The sequence below is a fragment of the Pelophylax lessonae genome, assembly GCF_965119305.1.
Source record: "Pelophylax lessonae genome assembly, chromosome: 3".
NCBI lineage: Eukaryota > Metazoa > Chordata > Amphibia > Anura > Ranidae > Pelophylax > Pelophylax lessonae.
In genome coordinates, this window is record NC_138770.1 from 215688618 (window position 1) to 215700850 (window position 12233).

Sequence of the window (12233 nt, forward strand, 5' to 3'; positions counted from 1 at the left end):
CAAATTTACCCTATTAATATATAGTGATCTGTACCCGATTCTTCCTTGTTTTTGTATTTCTTTTTCTTCCCAAACAATCCCCTCTCCCCCTCTTTTTGGACGGCCTTTTCTTTGTAAGGCTTTTCTTCTAAAAAGAGGTTTTGTGGTTTTAACACTATATGAGAAATTCAGCCACGAGAAAGGAGTTGCACACTGACATTAGTAACATGTTTCAATATAGCAATGGGTTGCTACAATGTGTCCACATTGATTAGCACCCATCGCTGTTTATACAACTTAAGAAAAATAAGATAAATATAAACTATGTCACTGTGCATTGCATTTTTTAGTCACATTTGATTATGTTGAATCGGGTATATCCATTAATATATGGAGATAATAATAATAATTTTTTTTAAAAAAATTTTTTATACATACGATTCACACACATGTGACTATCTCTTATATAATTTTACTAGTGTTTTACCATCTGTAAATGTTTCATGGAAACATATCCTTGAGACATCGATGCGGTAATTCATATACACTGTGAATTTTTTATTCATTTTTCATTTTTTTATTTTTTCACTTTTTCTTCTTATTTTTTCAAAAATATACCACCGCATTATTTTGCACATGATTGTTGGGCAGAAATTCACAGATTAGAGCTTTTTACTTTTTCCACATTTTTGTATATTGGATATTTAAACTGCTCCTTTTCTGAATACAATACATCGTTTTTGCGGCCGGTTAAACGGCTCTTTTAGACATCAAGAATTTTTTGTGACATGGCACATGACCAATCAATATTTTATAGTATATCAATATCATTTTCAAGTCACTCACAAAGGTTTTTTCAATACATATTCTTTTTATTTATATTTTATATATGCATATATCTTTCTTATATATATAATTAATGTATTATATACACTGAATATATGTTTTTATTCTTGATTATTATTTTTTCACTTTAGCACTTACCACTAAGGATATTCATTTGATTGATATCTATATATATGTAAAATGTTTTTTCACAAGTGTTTTTAAGTTTGGATTTTGTTGGGGTCACTCTGTCTGTGCAATCTAGCCGTAGATTCCCAACAGCTGACCAAAGGGAGGAACAACTAGCTTGATGACTCCAATTGTTGCCAGCTGTATGTATGGGGTGTATATATGGCCGATGCACATCCAGAGTGAATTTGGTGATGAATAAGCGACATATCCAGTCGTGAAACGCGTCCACCGATTGTCCTGCACTCACAGTGTGTATTTGTATTTGCCAACTCGATTGATGTGGAATAAAGACACTCCTTTTCTTTGAAGTTATCGGAAGTGCGGTCATTTCTTTTGTTTGAAGCTTCAATGATATGAAGTCCATGTGAGGTCGCCCCGGCAAGTAGCGTCGCCCCAGTGTGAATGGGGTCTAAGTGTCTTGTATCATCTATTGTTTTTAAGTATCTTTTTGAAAAAATCAATAAACATTTATTGAAAGTAAAAGGTACTTTTATAGGAACATCACTAGATATTTTATTTTTCATTTAATCTGTATATTTAAAAAGATTAAAAGTTGCTTTGAAATGACATTGCCATATTAAAGTATATATGAGATTTTGGTTATTGGGTTTATATAGAGTTTTAATATCCAAGAGAAGTGTGGAACATATTTGTTCTGTTTCCTAGGCTATGGGCTCATGCAGACATGAGTTGATATGTGTCCTGCAGGCTGAGCCATTGTCTTCTGTGTCTACATTCACCTCGGAGCTGCCTGCCCACTCCTGCATCCATGTCAGATTTTGACACATGACTGTGTCCATGCAGCCACTGTGTCTGCATCCACTTCTATAGGCTACCTGCAAGTAGCTCTGAGGTATATGAATACAAAGAAGACAGCAGCTAAGCACACAGAATGGGTCTCGGTACCTGTCTGAATGAGCCCTCAGGGTTATGCTCGGCAGTGTTTTTCCTTTTTTATGATAACATTTATAACATTAATCAAGTGCACATTTGTGTCATTCGTATCATAAAAACAGTTGTAGCTATACTAAAATTAAGTTGCAACACTGTGGGAAATAAATGAATTAAAAAGGAGATATTGCATTCAATTTTATTTTTACAACAGGTTTTGACACCAATGATCAAAATGGTCAATCGAGTCCCTCCCATGTGGCTCCAGGGGGCAACGTAACATACAGATGGTCTGTACCAGAGAGTGTGGGTCCCACCAAGGATGACCCGGACTGCATAGCATGGCTTTATTACTCATCAGTGGATCCAGTCAAAGACACCTACTCTGGTCTTGTTGGTCCTCTGTTAGTGTGTAAGAAATTTACAGAAAATGTTCAGGTAAATCCTGCTCCTTATTTGTTTAACCACTTCAATTCAGGACAGTTAAACCCCCTTCCTGCCCAGGCCAATTTTCAGCTTTTAGCGCTGTTGCATTTTGAATGACAATTGCGCGGTCATGCAACACTGTACCTAAACCAAATTTATGTAATTTTTTTCCCAAAAATAGAGCTTTCTTTTGGTGGTATCTGATCACCACAAGGTTTTTCCTTTTTTGCTACACAAATAAAAAAAGACCGAAAAGTTTGAAAAAAACAAAAAGTTTTTTTTTGTTTGTTATAAAAATGTTGTAAATAGATACGTTTTTCCTGCACTGATGAGAATTGATGAGGCCGCACTGACAGGCACTGATTGGGGGGCACTAATATGCAGCACTGATGGGCACTGATAGGCAGCACTGATATGCAGCACTGATGGGCACTGATATGTGGCACTGATGGGTAGCACTGATATGCAGCACTGATGGGCACTGATATGTGGCACTGATGGGTAGCACTGATATGCAGCATTGGTGGGCACTGATAGGCAGCACTGATAGCCGGCACTGATGGACACTGATAGGTGGCACTGATAGGTAGCACTGATGGGCACTGCTAGGCAGCACTGATGGGCGGCACTGATGGGTGGGACTGATGGGCACTGTTAAGTGGCACTGGTGGGCAATAATGGGCACTGGTGGATGGCACTGATAGATGGCAATGATGGGCACTGGTGGGCAGCACTGATAGATGGCAATGGTGGGCAGCACTGATGGGGAGGGCACTGGCAGGCTCCCTGAGAGCTGATTGCCATCCCTGGTGGCTATGGTGGGCATCCCAGGTGGCCATGGGTGGGCATCCCAGGTGGCCATGGGTGGGCATCCCTGGTGGCTCTAGTGGCACCCCCCCAAGGGTCTGCGCTGGTAATCAATGCTAATTACAAGCACAGACCCCCCCCACTTAGGAGAGCCATAGATTGGCTCTCCTCTACTCGTGCCTGTCAGGCACGAACTGAGGAAAGCCGATCAACGGCTCTTGCAATTTACTATGCGACCAGCTGTGATTGGTCACAGCTGGTCACATGGTAAAGAGCCTACGTCATCTACCGAGATTGGAGATGCGGTGTGTCAAAGTGACACACCGCAGCACCAATCGCCACTCTGCGTGCCCCCCGGGGGATTAGAACACCTGTCAGTTTTTATTGCTGTCTGTGCCCCCATTAGGGAGTTTCACCCTCTCTATTTGTCCTGTTTGCCATTATCATTGAAAGTGAGAATAAAAAGAAAATCCCAAATTTTGGGTTGTCCCCAGAAAAGTATTAGAGGAGAAATCTCCCAATGGGGACACTAGTTCTGGTGCCCTTGGGGTCCCTAAGGAATTCCCTTAATTTGCAGGGATTTCCTCTCACTTCCTGTTTAGCTATGGGACAGGAAGTGAAGAAAAATCTCTGCAAAGGGACACAGATGGCAAAAATCGGACAGCAGTTATAAACCCCCTTGCTCTATCAAAAATGAAAAAAAAAAAAGTTTTTCAATTTTTAAGAATTTCAAACAAAACATCTTTGGAAAAGTCTTATTAAAGTTAATAAAAAAAATTCTCAGAACATTTGAATGTCGTTTGAAAGATCCTGTTTGCTTTTAACATTTGATTTTGGAAGAAATAGACTTTAAGGAACAAATGTAAACCCCATACACTGTTTTCCACTCGCTCCTTCGAATTTTCTCGTCAACGCAGTCAAAAATGAACATCAATTTCACCCGCTAATGATTAGAAAAATGAACAAACTCTCTTACAACATTGTTTTCGTAGGAATTTTCATTTCAAATTCTACTCATTTATGGTCCAGCTTATGTCTAACCAAAACTGACATTCCAGTTTATTTTACATTAGAAAATATGGAATAACTGGAGTACAGTTCCTGAGAGGCAGACATTTCTATGTTCCTAAGGCATTGCTGCCTAAATATATAAGTACCGTAGCTAGTTTCAACATATGTATATTCTGCTGCCAGGTGTATCACAGGAGGTTCAATACTTCAAAAGTATCTCACAGTTATGGTGCACAAACAAAATTCTCGACTGCTTCCTACTGGATTAAAAAGAATACCACTTTTTTCCTGGAGTCCAAGATCAGGGATAAACTGATTTTCCTTTTCTAACTTTTGCAGAAAAATGCAGATTGCGATTTTATAGTGATGCCTACTGTATTTGATGAGAACCTAAGCTGGTACCTCCAAGACAACATCAATCAATTTACAGGCAACCCAGAGTCAGTGGACACGGAAGATCCTGATTTTGAGGAGGCTAATACAAAACATTGTAAGTTTAGACTCTCTGCTTTAGATATTATCATATTCTGACATTAACATATAATAATCATACCGTATTATCTGTGCTAAGGTTCACACCAGATGCAGTCCAGTGCATTTTTATTCTGCATAAAAAAATGCATGCACAGTGCTTTCTATGTATTCCAATGGCCCTAGTTCACACCAGTGCAGTGTGTTCTAATGCGGTCAACAAAAGTAGAATCTGCTGCATTTTTTTTATGGACTGCATCTGGAACGCGGCAAAAGGCATCAAAAAGACACTGGAACACACATGTACTAAATTAAGATGAAGGAAAAAAGAGGTGGAAAAACGCACTGGAATGCATCAAAAATGTGCATGCAGAAATTGTACTGTGAACTGGCTTTTAAAGGGAAAAAGAAGCTTAAAAAACTTTGTGCAAACTCTAATTGTGAAAAACAGCTGCCTGCAAGAACACCAATTTATAAGTTCTCATACTGTAACATGCAAAACTGCAGCACAATTTTTTTTTTAACAAGATAAATGTGAAACTGCAACAGCGGTAGTCAGGCTGCACTGCAGAGATTCCTCTACTTATAAATATAAATCACCTACTTCATAAAGAAAAGTGCAGCAATAATAGCACAGCAAGAATAGTGAAACTCTTCAACAAAAGTCAAAATAAACAATAGCTATTTTGCTTCTTCAGTCTAAGTGCAAGTGTGATCTCTATAACTAATCCAGTTGTGGCAAGATAGCTGTAACTTACAGCCTCAGTAGAATTAGCAGACAGTGACTCGATCCAAATGACATCCTGCAAATTAAAAATTTTTACTCAAAACATGTGCAGATTCTAAAAGATGAACATCAGGTAAAAAATCATAGTTCATGGAGATTAAGCATTAGGAAAAAGGGTGGGACTAACTAAGGAGTGAGATAGGGACAACATAATTAAAAGTATAACTAAAGGCAAACATTTTTTTTTCTTTCATTTTGAATAGAGTGGGAGTGATTAAAACACCTGTCAGTTTTTATTGCTGCCTGTGCCCCCGTTAGGGAGATTCACCCTCTCTATTTGTCCCGTTTACCATTGTCATTGAAAGCGAAAGTGAAAGAAAATCCCAAATGTTGGGTTGTCCCCAGAAAAGTAATAGAGGGGAAATCTTCCAATGGGGACCCTAGTTCTGTTTATCCAAGGGTCCCCAAGAAATTCCCTTAATTTGCAAGGCTTTCCACTCACTTCTTGTTTTACGTTGCATACTTTTTTTTTTTTTTTAAAGAAACTTTATTGGATTTTCCAAGTTACAGAACAAAGAGTTTCAGAGGGACAGGAGGAGGGAGGGGGAGGGAGAATGGGGGGAAAAAAGAAAAAAGGAGGGAGGGGTAGAAGAGGGAGAGTAAAGGGAGAGGGGGAGGGGTGGAATGGAATTGAAGCCTAGGTTTTACAAAAGGATAGCTAACACTGAGCTCTGAAGACATCAATCACCCAGGGTATATCAATAAAATAAATAGGTGAAATATTTCACCGGGAGGAAGATGTGGAGCAAAGTCTTTTTAACCATATACAGGTAAAGTCTTGTGTTGTTCTAAGAGTAGGTGAGCAAAAGGTGGAGGTGGATCCTTGGTGTCAGGTTTGCTGAAGCAGAGTGTATAGTGATGTCACCCTATTGTGTGGAGGTGGAGGACCAGAGTTGGGGCTGACAGGGGCTGGCAAAATAGAAATATAAGAGTCCTATTTGTTGTGGAAGTGAGGAGAATGGTTGTGAGAAGATAGGGCAAGTTCAGTTTTTTCATGCGTAGAAGGCTGGATAAATCTGCTTTCCCATCCGTAATGGTTGGAACAGAGGTGGATGTCCATTGTTTGAGAATGTCCCTTCTGGCAGCCATGAGCCAGGCTTTGTTGCGTTGGATAACCAGAAGTTGTAATTTTGAGAGGCTTTCTAGGTAGCCAAATAGGAGGAAAAGAGGATTTTTGCTTGGCATAACCACACTATTGTTCTCTAGTTGATCCCAGAAACGAGAGATGAGGGGGCAGAGCCACAGCCTGTGGAACAGTGAAGATCTATGTGCACTACACCATGTGCATTGTATCTGAGTTGGAGAGGTTGTAGACATGATGAAGGGAATATAAGCATGGTGCATGACTTGAACTGTTGTTCTCGCCAGAACTCATTGGAATTAAAAGCACAGGTGGTATTATAACTGTTCAGTATACAGTCTATTTCTTCTGGGGTGTGAAGGTCTTTGCTCCACGAGGAGGTGAGCCAACGTGCATAGGTTTGGCGAGGCAAGCAGCCAAGGGTTTTTAGAAGTCTGAAATCATGAGTTGCTGATGCTCAAGAAGAGTATCCAGCAGGGAGGTGCGGAATCTGAAGTCTCTAGCTGGGCAGAGACTAGCCGCAAAATTGATTGTCTGTTGAGCGTAGATATGGTAATGTATGGGTAGGATATACTGAGCCAAGTTTGGGAAAATAACAAGGCTTTTCTGGAGGCTGGGTCAAAGAGATAACCAAAATTAGTAAGCCTGCGGGAGGCTCATGTGGAGAATACCGCGTGCTGTTGCGTCTGTAAGAACATAGGGTGTCTGATTATCGGAAGGTGATGAGAAAAAAAGGAGACAGGCCCAACTTTTTCCTGATCTCTCTCCAGGCTATCAAAATGTCCCAGATTGTGTTTCTGAAAAATGGGGGGGGGAGGGAGTGAATCTTGCAGTGCAGCAACGCAGTGTTAATTTCGTCGACTAAAACTGACTAAAACGTTTTCGTCGACTAACACAATTCAGATGACTAAAATACGACTAAAACTAAAATGGCATTTTAGTCAAAAAACTATAACTAAAACTAAATCGAAATTTGCTGCCAAAAATTAACACTGGTGCATGCCCAAAGCATAAATAATAACATATTAGATTTTTTCACTCCAGGACCAGCAGTAGTATATAATGAGTTTGGAAATTGTAGAGAAATGCTTAAATAATGCATTACAAATTACAATTGAACTACACCCATTTGATTATAGATGACTAAAATGAGTTTTAGTCGACTAAAATGTAGGGCGTTTTAGTCGACTAAAATATACTGGAGTTTTAGTCGACTAAATACGACTAAAACTAAAACACTTGCAGAAGACTAAAATGGGACTAAAACTAAAATGCCATTTTAGTCCTAAGACTAAGACTAAAACTTAATTGAAATTTGCTGCCAAAATTAACACTGCAGCAACGTAGACAGCCCACATGGGTTTACCATCTGGGACTCTAGTTCAAAGTTAGAATATCTGGAGGCCTGAGATATCCAGTCCAAACCCACTCTTCTGAGACAGGACAGGTTGTAGATTCAAAAATTCGGCAAGCTGGCGCCCCCCTCACATTTGGGGAGGTATGACTTAAGGTAATGTGGGGGCAGTGACCACGCCAAAGAAAGATAGAGAGAACCTTTTGGAGTTTCTGGAGGTCTTTGTGCTGTAGCAGGAGAGGAATGGTTTGGAGGGGGTGTAGGAGTTTCGGGAAGCTGACCATTTTAAACAGATGGCATTTCCCAAAAATTCCCCAATGATTTTGTAGAGAATCAGGGTATAGTTAAGGTGATATAGGGAAGAGGGTAATTTTACCTATTTTAATTCCGAGGTAAGTAATATGGGATTTGCCTATGGAGAAGATGGTATAAAGAAAGTATTTTGCTTTAGGAGAAATGTATTGTAAGCCCTGAGCAAACCAGAAATCGTGTGAAGATTTCATAGATATGGGGCATATCCATCTCGGGGTTAGAGCTAAATATTAGAATGTCATCAGCGAATAAAGCCATGCGTAGCTCATGTTGACCTATCATAACTCCATGCAGTTGTGAATAGGAGAAGAGGTAATGTGACAGAGGTTCAAGTTCTAAGTTGAATAACAGTGGTGAAAGGAGGCATCCCTGTTTGGTTCCCTTATGAAGGGGGATACTGTTAGGGGGATATGTGGCCTGCAGCTTTAATATTCGCTGATGGGGCAGAGTACATAGCAAAGATTAGGTGAAGGAAGGGACCAGTAAATACAAAGCCCTGGAGAGCTAACCGCAACCAGTGAAAGCTAACATTATCAAAAGCCTTTTCGGAATCTAGAGTGATGATAGTTAGATCACTGGTGGGGTTAGCTCTGGCATGTTCCAAAACTGAAAGGACTTTACATATGTTGGAAGTGGCTGATAGCCCTGCCGTAAAGCCAGCAAGGGGGTGGTGAATCAAGGAGGGCATGATCGATGTTAACCTGTTGGAAATAATTTGAGAGAGAATTCTAGAGTCTGGATTTAACAGGGAGATCGGACTATAAGAAGCTGGCTCTGTGTTGCTCTTCTTGGTAATTAATTTAATATGGGCTTGGAAGCCCAAAGGGAGATACTGGCCCCCATCCAGGATTGACTAGTATACAGAGGCGAGGGTCGGGGCAATGGTATCAGCAGACAACTTGTAAAACTGTATACCCACCAGGGCCTGGGGCCTTCCCGTTAGACAGAGATGCGATTGCAGGCATTACATCTGAGGCGGTTATTGGGGCGTTAAGCTGATCTAGATGTAGGGGGTCTACCTGGGGAACAGGAACCTGATCCAGGAAATTCTGCACTGTCACCGCATCAATAGGGTTGAAGCCATACAGGTTGGCATAGAATTTTTCTAGTATAGAATTGACATCTTTGGGGAACGACATAAGCTTACCATTTTTGTCTTTCAGGGCAGATATGTGAGCAGGGGTGGGATAACCCTTGCTCAAACAGGCCAGCAGTTTCCCAGCTTTCTTGCCAAATTTGTGGTATTGGAGGTCCAGGAAAGATTGGTGGATCTTTTCCTGAGCATTTGCTCACAAATCAAATTGCATTCCTATGTTCTGGGGAGTTCTGTTGCGTAAGATTGTTTTGGGCAGCATGAAGAGCATGGCTAGCTGCACAGTACTGTTTTGTAATATTTTTTCTGTAGCTGGCCGAGAAGTCAATGATTCTGACATGTAGCACTGCCTTCCCAGTCTCCCAGTGGTTCGCGCTATGACCCGAATTAGTGTCCACATAATCTGGCCAGGCTCCCCTGATAACCTTTAGGATGTCTTGGTTGTTTGGTAGGTAGGATGGAAAATACCAAATGTCAATAGAGTTCAGGGGGACCAAATCTAACAGGTCTATCAAGATCAGGGCATGATCAGAAAAAGCGATCTCATGAATATGGGATTCAGTGGTGTGTTCAAGAACAGGGAATTGCAAAAGAAATAATCTAACCTGGACAGACTGTTATGAGAGGATAAGAAAAAAGAATTGTCAGGACTGGCTAACCTCCAGAGGTCTATTATTTGCAGTCCTTCTACAAAGTGCATTAGAGGGGTGGTGACCATTGATGGGGGGGGTCTGGGGGGGCCATACCAAGGGATTTGTGCTCGAGGAGATGCATCACCAAATTGAATTCCCCCCCAACAAAAAGAGGAAGGTGGATATAGGGAGCTAAGCAGGAGGACAAAGCTTGAAAGAATTGTTTAGAGGAGGAGTTTGGGGCATATATATAGGAGAGGACCACTCCCTAGAGAACAATCTCAGTTTGAGTACAATAATCCAGCCAACATCGTTGCTTTCTTTTTGAAAGTACCTCACAGGAAAGATTTTTGTGAATAAGGAGGACCACACCTGCTTTCCCCTTAACTACCGCCGAGCCATAGACCTGCCCAACTCATAATTTGTGCATACAGATGAAGTCCTTTGAAGTTAAATCGGTTTCTTGCAATAGTGCTATATCAGAATTAAGAGGTTTAAGGTGACGTAGGATCGCTATCCGTTGTGGGGAGACTGTAGCCCCCTAACAGTCCACGAGATGACACTCATACTCAGATAGTGGTGAGGGGGGATTAGTATGGGAGTTTAGTACAGAACAAGGGGATTGAGTAGTCCGATCGAACGACGCTAGGGAGATGCCACCTGTTGGAAGAGAATAAATGGGGGAGTTCCTGATTCCCAAAGTGGAGGGTTGAGAGGGATAACCAACCCAACAGGGGTCATCAAGGAAAAGCAAACAAAAACATACCAAATATAGTGTGGACTTCTCTTTCTTCCACATGTCGATCTCTCATTAGAGGACAGCATTACCAGAGTTGCAAAAAAGATGCACCAGTGGGCTATGGAAGGAGGACTCCCCCAGGGTAGACGAAAAATAGATGGAGCAATAAGTATGTTCTCAGCACACTGCCGACCAGGATGTTGAAGGAGATCTCTGATAAAGCTGTGGGAACAACAACAAAAAAAAGAACAAAATATAAACAACAAGACCTAGAATGAGCGTTAGTATGATCTATATAGAAAAGAAAGACTAGAGATCAGATAGATAAGACACAGCAGTTCTTGGTGAACTGATAGATGTAGAGTTGACGGTGTTACCCAGCATTTCAGAGTTTTTGACAAAGAGGGGCCTTTTCGACGGGTCCCTTCTCGGGCTGCGTTGGTCTCTGAGGTCAGGAGGGCAAGGAGACACGGTGCAGGGTGGGATTCATGGATATTTGGAAATATGCTTGCAGATAATTGGAGGCCTCCTCGCAGTTCGAGAACGACTTTGGTTTACCATTCAGATCGGTAAGGCAAAGAATGGCAGGATAGGCCAGCGTGAACTTCACACCTTTTTGAAAAAGTGCAGTACATTTGCGTTGAAAGGCATTACACTTATGAGACACCTCCTGAGGTTAATCCGCAAATAGTAGAAGTTTATGGCCATCCAGTTGGAGAGATTTGGCATTGCTCAAGATGGCAACTGTGTCTGACTAGTTAAGATATCGGGCAATGACAGGACAAGGAGAACGACAGTCATTTAAAGGGGACCCCTGGTCGCACGCCCTCTCCACTACACATGGTGCCACAATCCCCAGGGCTTGTGGTATGCACATTGCCCATAGCTCCTTCAGAGAATCAATGTTAAATGTTTCAGGAAGCCCGATGATGCTCAGATTGTTTCAGCAAGAACGATTCTCAATGTCATTGATTTTCTCCAATATGTATTGGTGAGTTTGGGTAAACTGCTGGTCACTTGCCTGGTTGTTTTGCACTTCATCTTCCAGAGCAGAGAGACGGTGTTCAACTTCAGACCTCCTTCCTGTGCTGAGTGATGTCTGTAGCTACTGCCTTCTCCACTGCAGCGTTGATAGTTGGTAGCAGGAGTGCAGCCACAGTCTGAGTCATTTACGTGTACTGATCATCTGGGGAGGCAAAAGCAGCGTCTGCCAGCAGTGCTGTGATCAGTCTCCTTAATTTCTATGCCGTCGGCCATATTGGCTTTGTGCAGGGCTGGAGGCTCCGAGTGGAGGGCTGCAGCCGCTCCAGAACTGCTGTGGACCACAAAGCGGTCCATGACGCAATCCCCCAGGAGGTGCATGAGAGGATAGGGGAGCAGGGGAGCACCTGTGGGCTATAGGAGTGGCTTTGTAAGCGGGTATGTCTGACTCCTTCCGCATGTGGTGTCAGAACCAGAAGCTTCACTTCCTGCTTTGGTTATGGGACTGGAATTGAAGGGAAATCTCCGCAATGGGATACAGATGGTAAAAAAAAAAATATCTGAAAAGTGTGACACATCTGAAAAAAATACTGACACTATGGGTTCTGACATAGTGAGTAAATAGTCAACAACAAAGGTTCAATAATGAGAG

At 41.6% G+C, this 12233-nt stretch overlaps 1 protein-coding gene across 1 annotated transcript in view; it reads left to right on the forward strand.

Moving 5' to 3' along the window:
* Nucleotides 1–12233, forward strand: part of LOC309551190 (ceruloplasmin-like) — a 192301-nt gene that overhangs the window by 81960 nt on the left and 98108 nt on the right. Inside the window, exons 9-10 of the mRNA XM_082251689.1 lie at nucleotides 2102–2325; nucleotides 4471–4621. Coding sequence (XP_082107815.1) covers nucleotides 2102–2325; nucleotides 4471–4621 — 375 coding nt within the window. The remainder of the gene's footprint in view (nucleotides 1–2101; nucleotides 2326–4470; nucleotides 4622–12233) is intronic.